The 25834-nt window shown below is 36.9% G+C and overlaps 1 protein-coding gene across 6 annotated transcripts in view; it reads left to right on the forward strand.

Annotated features, from left to right (window-relative positions):
* Positions 1-25834, forward strand: part of LAMA2 (laminin subunit alpha 2) — a 335487-nt gene that overhangs the window by 187114 nt on the left and 122539 nt on the right. For all 6 annotated transcript variants that reach the window (XM_038132678.1, XM_038132680.1, XM_038132679.1 and 3 more), the window contains exons 16-19: positions 3206-3319; positions 11262-11389; positions 16150-16236; positions 22323-22534. In XM_038132678.1, coding sequence (XP_037988606.1) covers positions 3206-3319; positions 11262-11389; positions 16150-16236; positions 22323-22534 — 541 coding nt within the window. The remainder of the gene's footprint in view (positions 1-3205; positions 3320-11261; positions 11390-16149; positions 16237-22322; positions 22535-25834) is intronic.

Below are 25834 nucleotides of genomic sequence, written 5' to 3' on the forward strand. Positions count from 1 at the left end.
AACACAATTAGAAGGGAAATGGCAGTTATCTGACCTGTGCACAGCAAAGACAGATCAATTTATTTGAGTTAATGGGGTTGAATTTCTTCTTTTGTTTTCCCAGGGCTTTGCCATTTGTCTTGGAGTCGTTGAGAATTGCATGTGTTCTTCTGAGGATTGTGTCATGTTGTTTTGCTCCTGTAACAGATAATAATGTAGACACGTGCTCAGACAAATACCCATTTTGCTAACTAAGTCATTAGTTCCCACAGAATGTGTTCATACAAGTATATGTATGATTAACTACCTCACATGGGTATGGCTTGGGGTGAATAGAAGCCAAAAAACATTCTTCAAAAGCTTTGCCTCTAAGGAAATAGTTTCAAACACCAAGATGCTCTGCTTCACGAAACTACAAACAGTATGCCATTTACACAGGCACTCTAGGCATTTGCTTGTCAACTCTCTTTTTCTTTAAAAATTTTCATGCTTATATGTGATATTTAGGGTTTAGAGTCTAGGCTCATGCCAAGTGTGGTTGTTTGTTGCTGGGGCTAGATGAACTAACATAGAAGGAAGGGCCTGAAGGAATTAATGGATATTCCTATTGCTTCCAAAATGGTACAGATGGAAAAATAAGTGGAGAAGAATTATTTTTTACCTCAGCTGAGAAATAATTTTAAAGCCTGGCCATTGTCTGTCTGTTAAATTATTTTAAGAAAAATGCTAGATGCAGTATCACAGTGTTTCACACTTTTTTTCACTTCTCCATTTATTCTCTCACCACAGATTTAAGCCTGATGTCCAAGAGAGTAATTGGAAAAGCCCTGATTGCAGATATTTCAGTATCTACTTTTGTTGTAGAAGCTGAAGGGCTTGAGTAGAATTCCAGTCTTGGTGTTGCTGAAATTGTCTGTCCAACATTATGTCCTTCAGTGCTAAACCTTCTCTTCAATCATAAACAGTCCCTGAAATTTGATACATACCTAAGATCATACTCCACAAGAAAAAACACCTATATATAGCTGCCAATTTAAAGTTTCTATACATGCTAGTGGGCATAGGGAAAAAAAAAAAGGTGAAGTTTAAGATTTCCAGACAGACAGTAGTTAAGAAACTATGGAAAGAGCAGTTGAAAATCCCTTTTTTTTCTTCCAGTTACCATTTTTGTTTCTTTTTCTGTGTAGTTTCAGCCTTGTTCATTTTGGTTCTGCCAGTTTCAACCAAGCAGAGTGTCATATTTTATTGATTTTGTGCAGTTTTTCAGTTCCATTTTCTCTTCATTATTTGATTAATGTATGTATTTGTCTCCTGCATAATGATGATATGGTACCTGGCATAGATACTGCCACACTAAAAACAAATATTATTTTCTTATTTTTATGCTATGAATGCTTTGACATGATCAGTCTTCCAAAGACAACCAACCCCATTTAAATTATGCTGTCTCTTTTAAGATTTTCCATTATATAAATTCAGAATTTCTTTTTTACGAGACTCTGGCCAAATAAAATTCTGTACATTTTTGTGTGTGTAGAAACACCATAAGGACAGGTAAAGCAGATAAAATTTTAAATTTCTGATACCAATTGGACCCCTTTGTGGTAGTTACTTTGCTCCACTGATGAATTTTCTTGCCTTTGGCAACATCTTCACATCTAATTGCTCTTCTCCCTCAGATTTGTTCCAATTCTCTGTACTCTCATTTCTGCTGCAGAAGGAGTTGTGCTTAACCTGCATCACTATGATGGTCAAGAACTTTCACAACCGTTGACAGTTACATAATTTGTTTTCTTAAGACCTAAACTTTTAGTACTGTTCTGAGCCCTGCTATTGGTATTTCATGTTGAAGCTCTTAAAATTAGTGACTTTTGGAGCCTTATCTTGGGCAATATCATTTGTATCTGTGCACAACAGATTATTTTCAGTCACCAAAAGAGGGAGATTTATAGATTTATACATGAAAGAAACCACTTGCATCTCATGCATTTATACAAGAAACCACTTGCATCTCATGCCACAGAAAGAAAAATACAGCCATTTCTTTTAACCTGTTTTTAGGTTTTGAGTTTTATAACTTTAGATTTTTAATTTTTTTTGTATTTACAGGGTTTTTTTAGGAATGTGTAACCAAGAATGTTAAGAATGAAAAATAAGGGTAATATCTCAGATTTTGGAATTGTTTTTAAAGAGTCATTTCAAATAATCTTTAGATGACTTTCAATTTTTCAAGAGTAAGACAAAAAGGGACATCTTTATTTTTATAAAGAAGAGTCTCTTTGTTACCTTTCTGGAGAGTGTATGTGAAGGGGAAAGGATTTTCTTTATTAAATGATACTTCTGGTATTCTGTCAGTGCTAAACTTTCTCTTTGTATTATCCAGATGCTTTTGAAGGTCATAAATCTGTCATGCATTTTTTTTTATCTTATGCAAAATTATTTGATCACATGAGCAGTCCTACTGTAGAAGAATAGTTTGCTATAAAGCCATTTAAAAGAAAACTATAAAGTCATTTGTGACATATGTAGTAAGGAAGACTGCTGCTTGCATCTTATGAGCACATGGAGTATCTGTATTTTCACTGATGAATCACAGTTGCATGGTGTCACCTTTCCTACAAAATTACTGCCCATACATTTATTATTGATTTGAATTTTACATTTGAAAAAGAAAATAAAAATATCAGGGCAGTTTCTTAAAGGGAAATTACTATCCTTTAAGGAGCACAATTTTAAAATAAAAAGATAGCCTAGTTTTCAGCCTGTGCTTTATTTCAGTGTAGCATTTTGCCAGAGTCATAACAAGACTAAATGGTATTTTAATTGCTCTTTGTGCCTGAACTTCTCAGAGAACATTTTTGTTGTTTTGAGGTTTTTTCCTCATACTCCCTCCTTCAGTATTTCACCTTCTGGCTGTTTTTTCAGTCTGTACCTCTTGCTTTCATGCTGTCATATTTCAGTTCTTCATTTCTCTGCTTTATTTTACCATTTCAGAAGAATGATCAAGTTAAAGCTGCCTCTAATCTCACACCTGCCTCTAAGGCTAAGGTCAGTGCAAAGCCACAGCACCAGAAAGAAGAATTTTCTAGAGAAATGTTGATATTTTTATTAATTTGGCAAGTATGTTTGTTGTGTGTGGAAGCATCAAATCCAAGAAAAATTTAAAAATCCCATTCCTTCCTCTCTTCAAACAAGAGTTTAACTTTTTATCTAACTTTCTTTGCAGTCATGCTGGCCTCGACACAGGCGTGTGAATGGCACAATCTTTGGTGGAGTTTGTGCACCATGTACGTGCTTTGGTCATGCAGATGTGTGCGATGACATCACAGGAGCATGTGTGGTAAGTGTCCCTGCAGATGTGGTCATGGCCAACATCAACCCAATATACCTCTGCAACTGAATTAGTGGCCTCTGAGACCTGGAATAATCAAGAAGAAAAAAGCCAGTGAGTAACAGAAGAGATCTTTATGTTGAGGTTAAGGATCCCCTCACACCAAAACACAGTGTCTTCAACAGTAATGAAATGAAAATATTTTATTTATCATGTAGGATCTATGTTTTGAAGTACAATAGTTTTAAGGTATGGCATGCAGAAAGCAGCAAATGTATGAATGCTTTTTTGTGCAAGATTTATCTTCCCCTGCCATTTGTCTCTGGCAGTATATTCAATTTATAGTATGTAGCAGGTAACTTCGTAAATTCTGTTCTAGTTTAATGCAAAGATATTGTTAATGCCTTCCTTCTTCTAAATTCATAGTAAACCTTGAAGGAGCACTTAATGAACACTTCAGAAAAATAATAAAACCATATGATCTCTGTTAAATCAGATTTTTTTCTTGTAGACTGCATAGATTTTAACTACTAATTCAGCAATTAAATTTGTGATATTATCCATAGTAAGCCTACCAGCACACCACTGTTTCCCGCCTGTTCAGTAGCCTTTTGGAATGGGTGAATTATGCTGAATATACTTTTCTGATTGACTCAAGGGCATTTTTAGTTTTATATTGTCTGACATGGCATAAAGCTTGAAACAACATGTCTAATTTCATTAGTCTTGCAGAAGCACAATTTAAGCCAGTGTCAGTTTAGTGGGATATACTCTCATTTCCCTGCAGAATTTCAAGCAGACTCTGTAATGTGCATGTTTCTAAATGTTCCCTTTTATTTCCTTAAGAAAAACCTGCTGGGAAAATGCCAAAATGAAAATTCAAGCTTTTTCCAATATAGTTTGGCACTTAGAATTATTACTGTTCTTCCTGTTTTGCTCATAGAAGATGTTTAATTGCATTGCAGTGCAAAACAAGATATCCTTAATGTGTGGATCAGTGGATTCTTCAAATTGCTTTTTCATGAATAGAAGCTTAAAATTATTCTCAATTTAATTATACTGTAAGCCTCCAAGAAGTACCTAGAATGAAAAACATGTTTGACGTGACAGTCATGTTTTGAATCTTTCACTTAATACCCAGTGAAAATGTTTATCACTAGGGTAATGTGGATTTGTGTTTCCTGACAAAATTTTTTTTGCATTAATGACCGTATTCTCCAGCTACAATGTTTATAATATCCATGTGGGATAAAATCAATTAACAGGAGAGAAAAGGAAGGAGGAATCTTCTTTGAAGTATGCTGTAACTGTTGACTATTTTGCTTAGGAGTCCATGGCCAGATGTAAGTTCTGAGGTTGTTGGCTTCTGTGTCTTCACGTTTAACGCCTACACAGCTTCCCTCTTTATTTTTATCTGTAGCTCCAACCTGGATAAAAGAGAAAGCCACATAGGCTACGTATTGCTTTTTGCACTTTTTGGTTGGTGTGAGCTGTTGACTCAGGCAGCGGAGCTCCCCCTTCTGATGTTCCAAGGGTGCTGGTGTAAGAGAACACAGCACTGACAAGGAAGTGGAAAATAACCAGCTGAAGATGCACTTTCATCTATACACATTATCAGACACTGCATTTTTTTGTTCTGTAGCTTATACTACTACATCAGGCTATAGAGAGGAGGTGCACAGGGAGCTTAAAATCAGTTCTGGATTTTCTTACAACTTTGAAAGCACTGTAAGTCAGATCGGTTAGTATCCATGCAGGCTATTAAATGCTGCTATTCAATTTGGATCATAAGCCTTTTGAAGTGAAGGAGAGAGAAGTCTGAGTGCTGAAAAAGAGAAATGTTTCACATCAAAGGCATTCTTTCTATTGAGGTTTACACAGCCTTTTGGCCTCCTTATTATTATTCATGGTGTTTTCTCAGTAATACAACAGACAATTTAGGCATCTAATTTACTGATATGATACTTCTTTTAGCTCTTCCTTAGCTTTGAAATGCAGTTGAAAAGAAGCTGAAATGTGTTTTTGACTCATGATAAAAGCTCAAATCATCTGCTTCGACACAGGCCTGTATAAAAAGCTCATTTTAACGTATATCTTGCAGTAACCTGCAAAGCACTTTGATCCCCAGAACAGCCAGAGAGAGCTGCACAATACCTTCTTCTCGTTACCATTGTGATATACATAACTGCTTTGGTACACAGGGCAATTTGGAACATTCAGAAATATTCTTTTGTACTATTACACACACACATTTACAGTAGCTTTAGTAGATTGGTTAAACCTAAACCCTGCGAAAAGCAAGCACATTTCAAGGTGTTTCATTCATTGCAGGATACTATGTTCCTGTTAGTAAATGCAGAGAAAGTAGATCTTTCTCCCCAAAGGTATAGTCAAATTGCTCTAGGTGGGCAGTCCCCAGTGGCATCCTTTTCATATTGTATTCCTCTGTGTATAAACAGCATATACCATGTAGAATGAGGCTGGTGTCAGTGCTGGTGGACGTGTGCTTTAGACAGTGATCGTCACCAGAGCAACAAAATGTTTTTACCCACCTTCATATCCACCGTAACAAAATGATATGTCCTAGCTAAATGTAGGACAGGCTCTCACTCAAGTGAAGATAGGTAAAGCCTCTGCAACATCCTGATTACATTTGTATTGTTACACCAGAAAAGGGTGTAACAGGTCTGTTCATCTTGACATTACAGTAGTTTGAAAATGCTAGAAGAGCTTATTCATGCTTCCAAAGGCAGAATACCATTGTCTGGTCTAGACAGCTCGGGAATATACTAAAATAGGCACCAAGACTTACTTTCTTTAGCTGGCTTTAACAGCTTCCCTGGTTGTCTCTGTGACAGGTATCCTGAGGAAGGCAGCGTGCCAAATGTGCTATCTTGGACGCTGCCATAATCCCTGTATAAGGTTTTATTTTCATCACTAACATTCTATTCTAAATGTTTCTTTCCACATTCATATACACTCAGCTGCATATGCTGGAGTGGTTTTCAGTGTGAATTTAGGGTTCCCTGATACTGGGCATAAAGTTAATTTGATTTCTTCCAAAAAGGGAGAGCTGGCTCAGTAGGAAATAGTGGAAAACACTCTCCAAGACATCAGCAAGGAAATTTGTAGGGAACAAGGTCTGAGTCATACATAAACTTTTGAACAAAAATAAATCCAACAGTTTTAATTACACGGAGGTTGTCTAACTGAAGTTTAAAGATGTTCAGAGGTAAAAGAGGTACAGAAAATTAATGCATTCAAAATAGTGTGATGTACAATTGAAATCGTTGCATTGAAATGAATTTGGAATTGAAAGCATAAATATTTGGACATAAAATTGTTCCTGGCCACAAAGTCTATGGATCTGTGAAAAAAACCCATGGATTTTACCAAACCACTAGATCAATGTGTTGGAACAGCCTCTATTTCCATGGGACTAAAAAGAAAGCAGACATAATGTCCTGAGCAGGTTAGAGAAATTGATCATGATCTATTTTATATCCAGTCTCATGACATAAAAATAACCTGTACAGTTTTCCTATGAACATGAAATTAAGTCATGAGAGGCTTAAGCATGCTTTAAAGTAATAATCTCAGTATAATTAGACATTGCTCATACCAGATGATGTTCAAAACCATTGCTGTACATTTGGCAAGTTTCAAACTGAGATTCAGCCAATTGATATCAAGAAAGCACAAATCTTTCATGAGGGTTGATAATATTTTTAGAAGGACTTGTCTACTTCAGTACTTATAGTACTGATCTGTAAATGTGGCAGATTAGCAAGAAGCTTTATGCATCACTGAAGAGAACAGGCAGATCAGGTCACATCTACATACGACATAACCCTTGTTCCTTGTCCTATAAGGTCCAAACTGGCTTGGGGAGAAAAGTGTAGGATATACAGGATCATTATTTCTTAGATAAACTAACATACACTCAGATTTTGGTCCGATATATGTGGGGTTCTCTTTTTTTGTTTGTTTTTAGATTTAAATATTGATTCATTGATTTTGAGCATGCTGGGGACCATCAGTACTAGTCACTTTTTAAGCACTGCCTCCGAAGGGCACGGGAGCGTGCAATTCCAAAATGTCACGAGTCAAACAGGCAGAAGGCCAGCTTGGCTGAGCAGGGATCTTCTTCTGGAGATGAGGCAAAAAAGGAAGGTGATATGGGAGGAAAACAGAAATGCTGCTTGCTACGTTAGGGGAAAAAATGGTGTGGTCGAAGCTCAAGTGGAGTTGAAGCTGGAGTTGAGGCTCATCTGGAGTTGAAGCTGGAAATATGGGGGGCAATAAATAAGAGTGTTTAAAATAAGTTAGTAGCAAGAGGCAGTGAAGAAATAACATCGGCCCACTACAGGGTGAAGATGGTCCCCTCACAAGCAGGGATATAGGCAAGGCAGAGATGTTTAATTATTTTTTTTGCCTTTGTCTCCAGCATTGGTGATGAGCTAAAGGGGGCCCAGTGCCTTGAGCTGAAGGACCATGGCTGTGAGCATGATAAACTCTCAGTGTACCCCAAACTAGTGCGGCATCTACTGGATCCAAATAAGTCTATGGCATCTGATGGGATTCATCCAAGAATACTCCAAGAGCTGGCTGATGTCATCCTGAGGCCTTTCTCAATGATTTTTGAACAATCTTGGAAATATGGAAAGACCCTAGTTGAGAGGAAGCTGGCTAACATATGAATTTTTAAAAAGGTTGAGAAGGATAGCATGGAAACTGTAGGCCTGTCAATCTCATTTCAGTGCATGGTAAAATTATGGAGAAGATTTTTCTGGGAGATATTGAAAAACACCTGGAGGATGGTGTAGTCATCAATCACAGCCAGAATGGCTTCATGAGGGGAGAATCTGGCTTATCAAATTTAATTTTCTTTTATGACAAGGTAACCCACTTAGGTGATCAAGGGCAGCCAGTTGATGTACTCTTTCTGGATTTCAGTAAAGCTTTTCATACCATATCTCACAGGATCCTTCTTGACAAAATGTCCAGCACACAGCTGGATAAACACATCATGCAATGGGTGAGCAACTGGCTCATGAGTTGGGCACAGAGGGCTGTAGTGAATGGGGTGATATCAGCTGGGCAAGGGAGGGGATTGTCCTGCTCTGCTCTGCTCTGGGGCAGCCTCAGCTTGAATATTGTGTGCAGTTTGGGGTGCCACGACATAAAAAAGACATTAAGCTGTTAGAGAGTGTCCAACGGAGGGCTATGAGGATGGTGAAGGGCCTTAAGGTGAAGCTGTGTGATGAGTGGCTGATGTTCAGCCTGAAGGAGACTGAGGGAAGACCTCACTGCAAGTACAACTTCCTCATCAGGAGAAAAGGATGGGCAGGCACTGATCTCTTCTCTGTGGTGACCAGTGACAGGGCTTAAATGAATGGCTTGGACTTGTGTCAGGAGAGGTTTAGGTTGGCTATTAGAAAAAGGTTCTTCACCCAGAGATGGTTGGGAACTGGAACAAGCTCCTCATGGCAGTGGTCACAACAGTCTTGACAGAGCTCCAGAGGTGTTTGCACAATGCTCTCAGGCACGTGGTGTGACTCCTGGGGAGTCCTGTACAGGGACGGGAGTTAGACTCGATGATCCCACCAGCTGTGGGTATTCTATCATTCTGTGATTGTGAGGAATTAGACACAGGGGTCTGAATTGAGTAGGATTAGACACAGTACATGGAAATAACTGATGTTAACGTGCCAGAAAATACTTCATCACAGTGAAGGCGGTCATGTCTTGGTAACAAGAAATGTTTTCCTACAAAATGGAAGGTTGCAGGTGTTTTACTTTAAAAAAGCAGAACCTGCAAGTACCACTTAGCAAGAGATGTGAAGCTTTAAAGTAGTGTATTAGCTTCTCTCACTTTTATAACATCCTTGACATATAAACTGTTCATATTCTTCAAAAATGTTAAGATATGTCTGAGGATATTTAAAGCTAAACTTATCACAAAAGAAGAATCCATTATTTTTCAGAAAAAGTACAAATAATTTGACATGATGTCTTTAAAAAGTTGAATTGCAGAGGATTTTTCTTTTGAAACACTTAAATTATTTTTGTCACATCTTCTTTAAAAAGCATATTGTTCCTGGCTACTTTTTTGGTATGACTGGTAGATTCTTTTTGAATGTCAATGCTTGAAATACCAATCAAATGGATTAGTTAACTTATGCAAGTTGATTTTAACCCAGCTGGCTGTTCTAAAGCCGTAATTTTAATTGATTAAATGTTTCAATAATTTGATATTAGCTCACAATCTCCAAATTATGTTAAAATACAGTGTTATGATTGAGGCTTTCATTTCAAATATATGCTGATTGTATGCACTAGCAATAAGAAAGCACCCTTTAAAACAACAAACAGTATTTCTGAAGGCAAACACTTTTGACGCCATTGCCCGCGTGACTAAAAAAGGATATTGTGCTTTTTCAGCTGCCCAGGTGCAGAGCACAGTGCAAAAAATCTTTGTACAAATCATTGCAATCCTGGAAAGCTGTGAGGAAGGAATCAGTGTTCCTTAGAATATTGTCTGTTTCCTTATTGAGGATAAATTATGTCTTCCAGACAGTAAGGCTGTTAAATAGCAATCAGTACCATATGCGTGACTTAACTAAAATGATAAAACAATTTTAAAGTGTTCCTTAAAAACAATTTTAAATTAAATCTTAAATTTGGAAGTGCCCACACTTGATGAAAAAAAAAAAAGACAAACCAAAATAAAACAAACAAAAAACCCCTCACAAATAAACAAAAACCCTAATGAAAACAGCTTGGATGAAACATTCTAGATTTGATCTGGCCCATAGTCTAAAACACCAGCAGAACACACCCTATTAACAAAAATCTCTGTCATGGCTTTCATTTTGGCCTTTTGAAGTTGACATATGCTCTTTTAATCCTTTTTTCAGTCCATACCAAGCACATCAATGTGGCATTTAACATCCCAAACCATTCTGTCTGCTTTCTCTGTTCCTGCATTGTGAAAGGGCTACACTTGGGTATCTTGTGTGAAATAGCAGTGAAAGGAATATGGTGTTGTGCTTGCAATGTGGGGTGAAGAAAGGAAGCAGATTAAGCCAGAAAAGTAATTTTTATGAATGTATTATGGATTCTGTGAAAATACGTAGAGTTTCTAAATCCTATATGGTGAGAGGGAAAAAGAATAGAAAGGGTAATTACTCTTTAAAACTTGGTTCTTACAAGTCATCATGAGAAGCTTTTTCTCACAGGGCTGATTTCCATTCTACTAAAAGATTGCTTAATTTGAGATCAGCCAAAAGCTATATACAAAAATGCAAATGTAATACTGCCATTTTTATAATGCATGTTTCATATGCTTGGCTTAATTTCTCTCCTATTATGTAGTCACATAAATGAACACAAAGTGTTGAATAGCACCCTATACATGGTATACTTGTCCTTCCTTCTACTCATGAAATAGAGGGTGGATTCTATTCTAGCAAATAAGAATTAAGTAATTCAGGCTTTGCTACAGTTTACAAATACTACTAGCCATATGCCTTGTAAAATGAACCAATGCACATACATGTCAAAAGTCATAATTCATTTTTATAAATTGTATCATCTGGGCTGTATTTTTGGAATCAGGATCTGAAAACAGTTTGTCACAAAATATAGCCTGTTACAAGACTGCAATACTAAACCTGTCTTATGCTGCCTTGAAAGCAGGTTTTCTTTAAGCAAGCTAAAATAATAATACAGCTGTTGTGCGGTGTAAATTTAAAGGTTTTTTGTTAAATGTTCTTTTTGTTTTACATGGAAGAAAGTTATCCACAAGAACATATGAAGCTCTGATTTTGACAGCGAAGCTGTAGAACTGTTTCTCAACAAGCACAACAAAATAAGGATAAATGTTGCAGACCTTTTTTCCATATGCAAGTTGTCTAATTGTCAATTTGTACTTACATCTTCTCTTCAGGACTGCAAACACAACACAGGTGGTTCATATTGTGATAGATGCTTGCCTGGCTTCTATGGTGATGCAACTAAAGGGACAGCTGAAGATTGTCAGTTGTGTGCTTGCCCCCTAAATATACCTTCTAATAAGTAAGTTGTACATTTATTGGATATTGCACTTTTCCCCTTAGTAAACTGCATTATTTCTTAATTTATATTTTTACAGGTATGCTTGAGGTATTTTTTCTTTCAATCAAATAATATATTCTGCTATATAAACTTTTATTTTTATGATTGTACAGAGTGCTTAACTAGGCAGATGAAGACAAAAGCTGGATGAGACTGAGGCAGAAATAACAACACAGAATTTGGACAACTGATTTTCAAATTAATAACTAGCATTTGCTTTTCTGTCCTTCTTAAGGGTAGTTGTTTCTAGTTTTAAAGCTGAATTGGCAAATTTGACGTGTGAGTTTTTTCTGGTTTTACTTTTCCTTTTCTCTTAGTCTACATTATGTGATTTGTTTGGAATTTGAATTCATCCTTAGATCTTGTACGTGAAAATATTTTTGTCAGCATATCTCAGAAAAAAATACTTCAAATTTGTTATATTAAATAAAAATACAAGTGAAAAGTCTTTCAAAATTCTGATCTAAGAACCAAAATTTCCTTCATTATAAAAACTTGTCTCTGCTACTCCATCGCTTAATTTAATAGATAGATAAAGTGGCGTGAACATTATTTCATTGGTTTTGTCACAGACAGTACCTGGAAAATAATAGTACCAAAGGCATTTTACATGATGTACCTAAATAAAACTGTTCTGAATCTTGTCTGTGGCATTGCATCATATTAAAATTGCACTGATCAGAGCAGGAATAGTCTAAGCATTTATGAGCGGAAATTCCAGGGAATTGTAGAATGGGAGCCTGCCTTCCTGTTAACACAGCTCTTGAGTTGATTTTATTAGATACATATATATGGGTTTATTATATCTGCTGCTCAGGCATGATTCCTCTGACATTCTCATTACTTGGTATTTCCTTGCCTCAGTAGTCAATTATCTTTCTCTTGTTTGAGAACACTGTGCTGACAAAGAAGGAAAAACACTATCACATTTCTGTCTTGCACAGATGTGCAACAAACCAAGTCAAATAGATTGAATTTAGGTTATGATTGGCAAAATGCCTGGAGACCTCCATTACACAGTCATCATAGTTCTGGGTGCTTTACTTTCCTTTTGTGAAGTAACAGTCCCCTTTCTAATATTTAGTTTTCTTGAACAATAAAATAGGTACAGAACAAACACACAGTATAAATGTTCTTTGAACTGTGAAACTGTGTGACTCTTGAAGTCTACAAAGTTTAACTTTGTAGAACTTGTTGAAAGGTTCAAACTCTCATGATGTTTTAGTCTGGACCAATTATTAAATTTGTTTTTGAGCAAAAAAAGAGGTTTTAAAGGTTTATTGTGTTAACTGAATGCTATAAAAATACTTCTTTGCTTTCTTACTTAGTTGCCAATGAGTTTCTTATGCTAGTGATAATATTTTCAAACAATTCAAATACCTTCATGTGAAAAACAAACTTTTACCATGTTCATGTCACTGTACAGATGTAGGATGTGTCATGTTCTTTCTGAGTAACTGAACAAGTGACTAATTCTGTGTTCAAATTATTATAAATAGCTGTGTATAGATTTTAATTCCTAAAGTATTTCATTCCTAACATGATATGACAGGACATTTGTAGGTTTCTAAGCTTAATACTAAGTTCCCACTGCATGGAGAATATTGTCCATGTAATGAGCCTATGAGATGTATTTCTATTAAGAAATTTATATTTTGTAGCAGAGTCTCATTTACTTAAAGTATTTCCCTTCACTGTTCTCAGCGCCTTTGCAATGCCCCACATAAAGTGGAGAATTGTTCTAAGAGTTGTAGAAACGATATGGTGATTGTGTTGTTGTCATTAACTTCAGTGGATTTAGCTGCTGCTAATTCCCTTTCCTGTTTCCTAATGGCAGGAGTTTCCATATGCAGTCACTGAAGCCAATCAGGTGCCTTCTGCAGCACAGCAGTCATAAATAGCTTGCCATATGTCAGAAAAGAGCGCTTGGCCAAATCAGCAAACTAAAATTACAATGTCTAAGTTTGTTTTCTGCATCCTGGGTTGTATTTTATTTTTTTTGCATATATCTTCACATATTTGCTTATGTGATGTAGGTGAAATCAATACCCATGTTATAAATGGTCTATGCAATAAACACGACGCCTTCGTCCTATTTCTTCTTGCAAACATACCACTCTTAGAAACTGTTCCAACATTTTTAGTCCTCAAGCAGTTTCGAAGGAATTTTTTTTTTCCTCATAATTTCTGATAAATATAGATGTTTGGGATAATTACTGCTCTTCTCTTCATGTAGGCATAAATTCAATATGCGTAGCAAAGACTTTGACAGGAATGCTTTATCACTGGAAATGGGAGATAGACTCTCAGACTCCCAGACTCTCACTCAGTCTGGGAAGGCTGGAAGTGAATTCATTACACGTGAACTGGGAATTCAAATTAATATTCTGGGACCAAATGGTTGGTCTCAGAATATTAATTTCTACTTGGAGAATTAGATAAAATCACAAACATATTGTCAGGGGGTGTTTTCTGTAACACACTAGGAAGCTTTTAGGATGCCCTGTCTCCAAGCGCAGACTTATCACATGCATGCCCATACTGTATATTCATACTTGTCCTGTGTCCTGACTCGTATTGGTGTTGTTGCCGTATGGGAAAACCGTAAAGAGTAATGATAAATCAAGAGGGGGAACTACAATTTTTTGAAGCTTGTTTTGACAAATCAATACTCACTGTTCATTAGTGTTTAGCACTAGTGAGTAATGAGATTCTCAATAATCAGGAAGATAAACTCTTCTCAGCCTGCTATCATATATTTCCTTTACAGCACACAGATGAGAATTTCTCTATATATTAATGTTTATTGTTGAAATGTGGTCCAACTATTAAGTCATGGAAGGAATCAAAGAGGCAAGGTCTGAGCATAACCCTTAAAACATAGAAATTCTACTGTTCATCATTATTGCCTAGTAATAATAAGTACATTATCATTATTATTATTATTATTATCATCATCCTTATAGTTATTATCATTATTGTATTTAAAATTTATGCAGTTAAATTCAGAGCTCTTTGTGGAACTTTGGTACAGTCAATTTTGTACAATGCTATAATGAGCTGTGATAGCATCTCTATAAAGTTTCCCATGAAGCTCTTGGAAAGAGTGCGGTTGGGACTGACAAGCAGGAACTTATTTGAAGTAAGTCAGGTACTGTTGATTATATCCAGTGATAATGTGTGCTTTCATTGCTATTAAAGAATAGAATGAACAAATTTTGTTTCTTCAACTGACTCTCCTTGTGACTCTATTATTAAGTAAATGACATTGCAAAATAACACAAACAATCTCTATAGGAGAGAGAAAAATCCCAGCACCTGTCTTTATTTATTGCACCTGACCATCCCATGTTTTTCTTACTGGTCTCTTATATTTGTGGGATAACACAGAATAAAGAATAACTGAGGACAGATCACAGGATGGACAACTCCTGATAAGTGGGGTCCAGTCACCAGCAGCTAATCACATTAAATGATGCTAATTAAGCTTTTCTGTCCTCCCTGGGCCTATTAATTTCCAGAAATTGTCATGGTATATCCTTCTTTAATATATCCAAGGTCAGATTATGTCTATTTTTTATTATTGTATCATGCACTGTTACCTTGAATATATCTTCCTCCTGCTGTCTTTGTTGGAGCAATTCTATTGCTTCTCAAATTCTCTTTTCCTAGGTTATAAAAGGTAATTTAGCATCTTTTTTTCACATAGGTGCTTTGTTTTCCCATTTTGAATAGTCATCCTGTTATGCACCTACACCCAGTCTTTTATTTCTTTTTTTCTCTTATTTTTCTATTTAGTTGACCAGAATTGATTGCCATTATTTAGACGAGACTTATAAAGATGCTCATATGTCTCTGTCTCTAATAATCATTACAGAATTACAGAAGAACAGATTTCCTCTTCTTCTATGTAGCATCTTTCAGTGTGTCAGGAGGTTTCTTCAGAAAAGTGGGTTAAGGGAGAAAGATTGCGGAAAGCAAGATGCTGACAGTGAAGGAACACAGTTCAGAGTTAAACACAGGCATTGAGATGCAGAGCTTGCAAATGGCTACAGTATCCTTATTTATGGAAAAAAAAAAGAGGAAAAAAAAACCCCAAAACAGCCAAAAATAATTAGAGCATAACAAAGAGGTAAAGCTTTCTACTGTGCAAGCTATTCTTAAACTTCAACATGCCTGTGTGGCCTGTTGCTTGAGGTCATTGGCACTCGATTAACTCAAATACACTCTCTGGGAAGCTGTACCAGATATTTCCCATTTTGCCCCTCCCCTTTCTTGTTCACTGGGTTCCTTTCACAGCTGACTATACACAAAGTTAACTGAGCTTTTAATCGGTTGTCCTTCAGAAAGATTTATATAGGGGCCATGTTATGGCACAGATTGTTTTGCCAGGCCCTCGGGGGCACAAACAAGCAGCTGTACATTCCTGCCTTTTTAATGGTATCCAGACCACTCACTGGCAGGCTCAAGTCCCGTAATAACAGGCTATTGGGATGCTGCCATCCGCTGCTCTATATTCAGTGTCGCAGAAATAGCAGAGTCATTCCAAATTCAATTTGCTGGAGTCGAACTTAAGCCCCATGTCCTAGAGCAGAATCACTTTTTCTGGGCACTATTTTGCAAATTAACAATCTCTGAAGTGGGAAGAGAGCTATGCTGTTAACCATGTTTTCCGTATATTTCTTCCTTGTCCCCCTTCTTTCTCAATATCAACAACACAGCTTTAGCCCAACATGTCATTTTGACCGACATCGTGGATTAATGTGTGATGAATGCCCAGCTGGCTACGTGGGACCGCGCTGTGAAAGGTAAGCAGGCATCATGCTTTTAGTCATATGAAACAAAAGTATTGATCACATGGAACTGTTCTACCTTTTCTTACCTCCCCTTCTCATCCCTATTCCTGTTCTGAAACTCACTGAAAAAAGTCCTGTGCATTTTCCTCTGATATTTGATCCATGAATTTGTGTTTTTCTTATGCTTGTTTCATTGTTTTATGGTAAAATGTAAGGTTTCCAAGAAGCATTTGCTGATAACTAAGAGTCTTTGTTAAAAAAGTTGCTTCTAGCTTTTCTGTCACTCTTCTGAGATTTTTATAAACCTTTTATTTCCTTTGTCATTTGAATGTTTAGAACATGATGATTCAAATATGCAGTAAATTACTGATGCTTCACTTAGAGAAGTTAATATGCAGTGAAAATACAACTCTTCTAATAAGTTACTTGTAGATTTTAATTATTTTTTAAAAGAATATTTTACATTTTTGTTGCTTCTCTTTTTTTGCTGTGGTGTTTATTTAGCAAGTAGAACAAAGTAGGCTTCAGTGACAAAAAAAGGTAATTCTTCTTGGTCAAATACATAGAGAAGTTCAATATGTATTCCTACCCTTATTGCTAGCTTTAAAAAGGCATTATGCTGAAAGGATCATATGGAGAATTTAAATGAAACAAAGAGCTGGTGTGAGTTTTAGTGCTAAGCTCCCAGGAACCCCCTTCCACAGGAGGTGAGACCACATAGGCAAGGGATATCACCACAGTGTCTGAATGCCTTTGGTCCCTTGGGGTTTCACATGGATGGAAGAGATTTCAAGAGCAGTTAGCGTGCCAGGGACCTCTGCTAGCTGTTTGGAGGTCATGAGAGTCAGTGTTGGCTTTGTCTGCATGATCTCAGTCCCCTGTGACCCTGCCAATGACATCTTTTTAGGAGGGGCTTGGGGAGTCAGAGAACTGTGTAATACCTAGCTAAACAGTTAAGGGGCATGGAAATATGGCCCTTGTGTTTCTTAGTAGGCTCTTGGCATTTGGCACTTGATGAGCTCCTTGAAGGATTTTTCAAGGCAAACCCTAAAAAAAGGTAAGGCTTCTGAATGAAGCCTGAAAATATTCAGGCTGAGATGAGAAAAAAGTAGGAATAAACCAAGAGTAAGAGACAACCAGAAAAGCAGAAACCTGACCATACACTGTGAATCTCCCTATAATCCCCTCTTTCCAATTTACAACTACTTCCTTTTAAATCCCCTGTTGTGCTATATCTGTCCTGAAGTGAGAGTGCAGGCTGTCACCTGCTTCCACCCATCACCACCGAGTCTGCTCCTGCTGCTGCTATTTCTGCCTGTCTTTTCCTGTCTGTCTGGGAAGTCATCACCTTCTTTCAGCTAGTGGGCTGTGAAGTTAATGACGGCAGGAATAAATCACATCAAGAGCACTTTGGTGGCAGTTTGTCAATGCAGGGTCATTGACAGCTTCCATTAGCAACAAGTGCTGTTTCTGAGTGGAGCACAGACCGTAGATGCAGTAGGACAGAGTCTGAATAAATGGCTAAATTGGATTTTAGCCTGATCTCCTAAGGAAATTAGGCTACTGTGATCTTTTTGTGCATGTCTCTCTGCCTGCCTGAGAAGTCATCTGCACTTGTAGGTCGATTTCAACTAAATTTGGCAGAAGATAGGAGGGCTCAGAGATGATAATTGTTCCCAAAGGTTTTATGAAAAGAAGTGGCTGAATAGAGGTTAATAAATCAGGACATGGGGGAGAATACTGTGTGAACTCACACCTGATTAAACAGATAGAGAGAGAACAAGAGAGATTGCTAAATGTTCTTCCCATAAGAAAACTTTCACAGGGCAAGGAAAAAGTGCTGCTGTAGCCTGAGGGATTACTCCCTGCTGAGTAGCAACATCCTGCAGCAAATAATCAGCCCTTAGCCTTGTAACCGTGAGATATAAATCCACTGGAAATTAGGGTATTAATTCCAAAGCTCACAGAACTGTTTGCTTTTAATTGTAACAAGTTGTTTTAAAATGTCTGCATCTGTCAATAATAATGATCAGGAGAAAGCATGTTGCATTTTGCTATTAGCAGTGGTTGTATAATTGCTGAGAGAGTTTGCGTGAAATTCTCTTTCATTTTAGCAACTCCAAAGTGTCAAGTGATCTGAGCCACATGATTCATTAGCTGCACAATCCTAAATTACCATGACATAATAAGTATCATGGAATGAGAGTGTGCAGCACTGTACTTATTTGGCCTAAAAATGTATCCTCTGTCCCCTAGGGAGATACATATATCTGTCTGATTTGTAAAATGTCAAGAAAAAATTGCTACTTCTCTCACTGGAACTCTTAGGAAAATGGTCCTGTAATTGCTCAATATTCTGAGGGGTCCAGATCACAAAACCATCAAAATAATTGCAGATATAAACTGTGTTGGGAGTTATCATATATCTATAATTGTAGAGAGAGCTCAGCTTTCCCACATAATGTTTTTCCCTAAAAAATTAGACATAAGTTTTCTTTCCTTTGCTCACTGGTCACTTTTCCAAAGGTGTATGAAATAGGCTGGACATTCTCTTAACTTCACAGAAAGGATGTATGAGAATGACGAAAGGTTGTCCTTTTAGCCCAGCACATTTACAGTATGATGATACCTGTTTTCCAAATACAGTCTTGACAGGGAAAAGAAGCAAAATAGGTGAGAGTCTGGCTTTTCCTGTAGGACTCTGTGATTTATGTGCATGGATCCAGTGACCTTTCCCTCCTAGAAAGAGGGTCAGTGTCCCTCATGTGTGAGGAGAAAGGTGAGCTGACCCACGTCCTTCCTTGCCCCCACCTCCCCCATTCTTGAAGTCTAGCACAGAGTGCCACCAGCCACAGCCTCTCATGAGAACTGTGGCTTCCAAGTGCTGCTCACTGTAGCAAATGTAATTCTTCCACTCGTGCCAGAGCAGCGAGTCTGTGCTGCAGTACTGATGGGAAAAGGGTCAAACATTTCAGCAGATTTGGTACAACAAATGTGTTGCACAGGATTGTTTGCAGCTTGCAAAGGTAGGCATTTTGACATTAGAAAATGCAAGATTTATAGTTGGTCACACAGAAATAACATCTGTGCTGTGCACCTGAGTTAAGATATCTCACTGTGTGCTCACGAGCCATTTCTCCACAGGGCTTTTGCCTGATTTTGTGCACAGGTTGAATGCACATAAATTTCAAAGGCTCTGTAAAAATAGTATTTCCAGACTTTAAAGTGTTTGGATTTGCAAGCTTAATTAACTGTGTCTCAAGGGGTTTTTTTTCCTCAGTAAATATAAAGAAATGTATAAAGTAGGCCTGCATTTCAGTGCATATATGTGTATATACAGAGCATCATACAGACTCCTATGAGGAATATTAACTCCATACTGACCAGGCCCAGTACAGATTCATACACGTATTTTTTATTAGTAGCCCTGTCTTTGGCACTGTTATGCTAAATAAAAGCAGTGTCACTCCCATACACACCTGCATTGGAAAATAGAAAGAAATATATGAACACAATCTTTTTTTGCTGCTTTTACTCCTATTTTTGTTTATTTTTTTAATCTCAGAGGTGTTATGTTGTAGTTAGAAGTCATTTTTTAACATGTATTCAGTGTAATGCATAAAAGTAATCTTCTATGCCACATACTTACTGGTGGTTTTTAATCTAAACCTTCCCAAATAATAATGCTTTGAACCTGAGAGGAGAAGCTGAAGTAGGAATGTCCTCAAGGGAATAAAGATGGAGCTAAGCAAAGTGGATTTTTTTTTTTTAATCTTCCCCTGCAAGTTCAGGAGAAGTGGTAGAAAAAGGGGAAGAGTTTACATCGATACATGTACACAGTTCTCTTTTCAGCTTTAACTGGTTTACCCCTACTTTCAGGATCATCTTCAGTTGGATTCGAGATTATGTATGTGCATAAGTAAAATATGGCTATGTGATGGTAGTGGGTTTTTCTAATTTTAATTATCAAAGTATAAACTGAAGAGAATACAAAGAGTTATTGAGGTCTCCTGCTGTTAATAGGAGGAAATTATTAGCAGTGCATTTCACATAAATCATTGAAGTATTCTTTCTGTAAACTGCTTGGTTTCTGTGAATGCTGTCAAATACAGAAATAACCCCTAAATGAGAGTGAAAGAAGAAAACAAATACACATTAAGTGAAGTCATATAGATTAGGAGGACCAAGAGATATAGATTTATGACAAACACACCAGTAGTATGTTAGCAAAGCATGAGTTAACTTCAGATGTAATCTACTTTAGGTAAATTAAGGTAACAGCATAAATTATCCAGATACTCTCTGGTTTTGATAAAATGTGGCTGTGAATTGTTACATGTTAAGATACATTCTTAGCCTTTGTAACTGAGATAATGTCACTGAAAAAAGCTGATTTATTTTGGCAACGTTAAGCTAAAAATTAGTCTTTTGTCGTTGCTGAGATATCCTCCATCAAGGAAAAAAGTATCTCTTCCTTTGCAGAAACGCAATAAATTGCTACCTTTATGACAGGTTCTGAAAATAAAATATCTGAATTATTCTAATGACAAGATTTTGATGTCTTGTTGCTATGAAGAGGTAATTTTCAGAGATGACTGTGCTACAGGAGTGGGCTAGATTGTGGAAATTTTACTCCTGAGTGCTTACATGCATCCAAACCACTGGACTGTTTATACATATTATTGGTTTGTGGGCTGTATCATGGATATCTTGAGAGAATGGAAAAAAATCCTATTTTGTATAAAATTACAAAAAACTGCTCAATTAGTTCCCACTATTTTTTCCTCCTTACTCTCAGTTATCCAGTTTTTATAATCTTTATGATCTTTGCTGATGATATTGAATAATATTTAGTACATGTTTAGACATCTTTGCTTAAGATCCAATTAAAAGCATTATGACATATTTTGGAAGGAAGGAAAAGGATGAACTTGATGCACACAAGAGTGACAGCAGTGTAGCTCTGCATTCCTGCATTAGGACAATACAAAAAATCTTTCCTCAACCGTGGTGTCCAGTACTACTACAAAGTAGAGAGGATATCTGTGTACCTTAAAACTGCATTCAAACTAACTTTAAAACAGTAGGAAAATTTATTTTGTGCGATGTGCTTTATGTACTTTCTGTTTTCCTTATACTAATTGGAGTTCATCTGAGATGTGCATGAATAAATTCATTAGCCTGGACTGTGCAATTTTTGTTTTCTTTTTCTTCACTATCTACAAGTTGCTCTTACTATGAAGTGTGAGCAAATATCACAGAAAAGGAAAGCAGACCAGAATATAAATAGTAAATAGGCTGTGAGATTAGTAGAAATTTGCTTTAAATACAGACTCATGTTAGGTCAGATTCACTAACCTGCTTTACATGGTACTCACAGAAAATTGCAGGTGGGCAAGGTGGAAAAGGATGTGATATTTTCAAAAAATTTTCTTAAAATATGAAAGCTATAGTGTGCAACAGCATAGTTCCTGTCCTAATGAGCAATCTTTTTGTTAGATTGCCCATACACAGAGATTTGAAATCCATTAATTATAGAAATCTCACCATGCAGTAGATCAGGGGAAGTCTAAGTCAGGAGATGGATCTTGTTAGGTAAACAAATATATGACTGTATTGCATTCTAAATGTATTTTCTAAACTGAAGAAGTTTTTAAGATAGAGGGAAAAAACATCATCAGGCTTGCTGGTGATTGAGTACAGAACATCGGTACAGAATGTGCTAAAATACAAAGTATATCTAGCATAGAGTCACAGAATAGTTTGGATTGGAAGGGACCTTTCAAGGTCATCTAGTCCAACCCCCCTTCCTACAGAGTGCCACTAAGATTTCTTGCTATGCTTTGTGTCACATTCAGTGCCAGTGACAAGATTTTTCTTCCACTGAAGTCTAATTGCTAGCAGAACTGGCAGGATTTCAGCTGGTACTGTATCTACAGTGTTGTTTAAAAAGAGAAGGAGAGAGAAAGAAAAAAGATGTTTAAGACAGACCTGAGAGAAGAGCAAATCATTTTTGGTGATTAGGGAGGCAACAGAATTAAGTATTTCTAATGAGAGGATTATTTAAGGGTCCTAACTGATGAAGTCTTTTACCATAGGTGTGCAGAAGGCTATTTTGGACAACCTCTAATACCAGGAGGATCATGCCAACCATGCCAGTGTAATGACAACCTTGACTTCTCCGTTCCTGGCAGCTGTGACAGCTTGTCTGGTGCTTGTCTGATATGTAAGCCAGGTACAACAGGCCAATATTGTGAGAGGTGTGCTGATGGATATTTTGGTGATGCTCTTCATGCAAGGAACTGTCAACGTAAGTCACGAACTTTTACAGCTCCTGACAGTATTGATCTATCTTATAACTTTGTTCCTGAGAGGAAGACTGTGCCTCTGTATGTGTGAGCAATAGAATGATACAGCTCTAATAATGATACTGTGCATCTGCATCTAGAAAAGGAGGCTTTAAAGTAAATAGAAAGAAAAACTTATTAAAAAAGCTTTGGTTGAAGCAGACATGGGAAGAAAACAACAGAGCATTGCATGGATGCAAAGGTTATAAGTGTCAGAACTACAAAAATAAATACAAATAAATGGAAACTATTGACTAAAAAATGCTACAAGCTATCCTGAAAAATCCTGTTATCTTGTAAGATTGAAAGGAGAGAGTGATGTTTCAGTTTCAGGGTCCAGCTCTGGCAGCATTTGTAACCTGTTTCCCATTTATATAACCTCAGTAAAAGTGGGGAGGTGCTGCTGCTTGCAGGTCAAGATTCTCCCACCTGCCAATCAGACCCTAAAATCTCTATACAATTTTTCCAAAATGCTCTGGAGGAAGATACCTGGCACTGCAGCAAGCTACCAATGCTCAGCTGAGCAAGGGCATGTTATTCAACTACCAGCCCCAGCATATCTTTCCCCACAGTGATTGCAAAAAAATTATTCAGTGGAGATGAAAGACTTGGTAGGAACAGGAGCTTTTCTTTCTATAGGAGGCAGTGGCTCTCTCTGAGCTGTTGTTGGCATAATTCATAATGCAGAAGAAGTGCTTTTAACTTAAAAACGTTTGTCACATACTCTTCCTTCGCATTCTGAGAAATGGAATAAAACAAGTTACAAACTGTTCTGAAAGAGCTGAGCATTTTATTTCAGTGTCACAAGGATTTATTCCTGTTTGGTCCATTATAATAAAGACAAAAGTAACTTCACTTAGTACAAAGGTGTTATAGCAGGATAAAATTACGCGAGTAAAAGAACTGGGGCATTGTCTTACTGCTCTGTGTGAGGGAACATGGGGACCATGTCTGCAGTATGTCTTGTGAGCAGAGAAGTTTGAGGCCCTGGCATTCATTTCTAGGACTTGCCCTATTAGCAACTTGCAGTCTAAAAGTGAAAATCCTAGATTATTTTGGACCTCCAGAGAGTGCATGAGAGCTAACAAGATGCAGAGCGTCACCGTGTTTCTCAGCTAAGGGCAATAAACATTGATGTACACAAAGTCATAGATAACCCTGAAGACATACCTGTGGAAATGCTTTCTGTACCTACTTTACACAATGCCAGAAAAAAATTGGACAATCCTATATATTCTCTCCATAAGTTAACGGGTCATGATGAATAATGTCATATAAGTTACAATGTTAAGTGCACAAAGTGTTTTAAGAAGAGGTGTATATGAAAAATTACAGCTTCCAGTATCTTGTCACTATTCTTCAGTCATCAATATGACTGGTGCTTTGACCATTTCCACAGTAGTGACAGGTCCATGAGAAAGAGATTTTATAAGAGGAGTGTTTGGAAAACATACAACTAAAAAAAGTGTTTAAAAGAAATGCATGTTTATTGTTGAATTATGAGATTTGCTTTTGTTGTTCATATAATTGACAAGGAGAGCCCCCTAATGTATTCATATCCTTGTGCTTGCAGTTACCTTGTATTCATCTACTCTCTGCCTTTCATGTGGGTTTTCTTCTTTGCATATGATTTTTTATTTCCTTTGCAGACTTCCATGAAATTTGCCCTGCAGCAACAATATCAGAGGGACTGTGCCTTTACTTTGTTGTTTTCAATTTTGTTCCTTATTAAAAAGCCAAATCCAAGAGTATTGCAAAGCATGAATTTGCTTTCAAATTATTGTTTGAAATGTCTCTTGCTCTTTCTCTGTACAGTGCTGTTGTGTGCATTAACCATTTCAAATGACAGTACAGCTTTATATCATCATAGCATTTCTGAATATTTTGGTGTATCTATACAAAACCATAAATCTAAGAACAACGAGCAAATGTCCTAAGCTTATTTGATTTGATTCTAGTAGGTTGTTTTTTGGAGTGAAGCAGCACAATATGCTGAAGCAAATACCTGGAGGTTGAGTTGATGGTAATAAAGCTCAGTGTCACAAGATGAATTAAAGCAAATAATCAAGTCTGCCTATGTTTCAGTGTATAGGTACTACTGTTGTCGGAGAGTAAGTGTGTAGCTTGATCATAAATACAAGCTCATAAATATTTCTAGAAATCTAGAGAGGATTAAGGGTCTTGACCAGTGTCTTTCTGGAAGAAAGTATGACAGATTTCTCCGACAGGCTACATTGTATTGTAACAACCATTTGGAGGTTTGGACAAGAGCTAATTTTCCCAGTAGAGGTGAATGAATGGGAAGGCTCTAGGTGTGATAAGTGCAATTTATCGGATTGAGTAACAGTTGATTAACTGAATAGCCCTGACTGTATGTTTCTTCTCTATGTACGTACTGCCAGGGCCAAGGAAAACAATCAAAGTCCTGATACTCCAAATTCTCTCTTACCACTGCATTGCACTCAGTCATCTGTGACTGAGTTAAGGCACCATGGAGTGCTGCTTGTTGTAATATAAATAGGAAAAACTTATCTGTTTATAAAATCAGTGTAAGTTTTCTTTTTGATTCTTGTGTTGTCATATGCCTGATAAGCAAAACAATTCAAATCAGACTGAGCTTGGGTTTTGAGGTCTGTATAAAAAGGTTGGTGAAACACTTTTAATTTGCATTGAGGATTGTAGTTTGTTGAATCTGAGCTTTAGCATCTTCTTTCCCCACTGACCAATTTAATTAAATATATACTCAAAACATATATGTATGTGATAATTATCACCGTATATGGTTTAGAGTGTCAGTTTTTAAAAATGAATGTCAGGTTAAAGAGGGCAGAATTGAAGTATGCAGGATGAAAGAGGTAAATTATAGATTTGTTTAGTATTGAAAGCTGAAAGGAAAAGATAAGCAATGTTAATTACATCAGAAGTGGTTTTTAGTTTTTACTTTTTAAAAATATATTGCAAAACAGAAGGAGATAGAAATCTCTGAAGGTGTTACATAACTGGTATGAACAGCGCATTTTTGTTACTTTTTCCAGAATTTCAGCCAACATTTGAGAAACAATGCCGTGAACAGAATGGCAAGTCATAAAGTTGCTTTCATTAAAAGAGGCAACTTCTGCAGAATACCTCAAAAGCAGGGAGAAAACCCCCACACCAATCCTTTCAATTTATAATTGGAAATTGTAAATGAGCAAGCCCAATGAAGTAATGAGAAAGGTCCTGTTGTAATAATCTATATGTAGGAAAAATAAAACTGCCTTTTC

This window comes from Motacilla alba, chromosome 3 (genome assembly GCF_015832195.1).
Source record: "Motacilla alba alba isolate MOTALB_02 chromosome 3, Motacilla_alba_V1.0_pri, whole genome shotgun sequence".
NCBI lineage: Eukaryota > Metazoa > Chordata > Aves > Passeriformes > Motacillidae > Motacilla > Motacilla alba.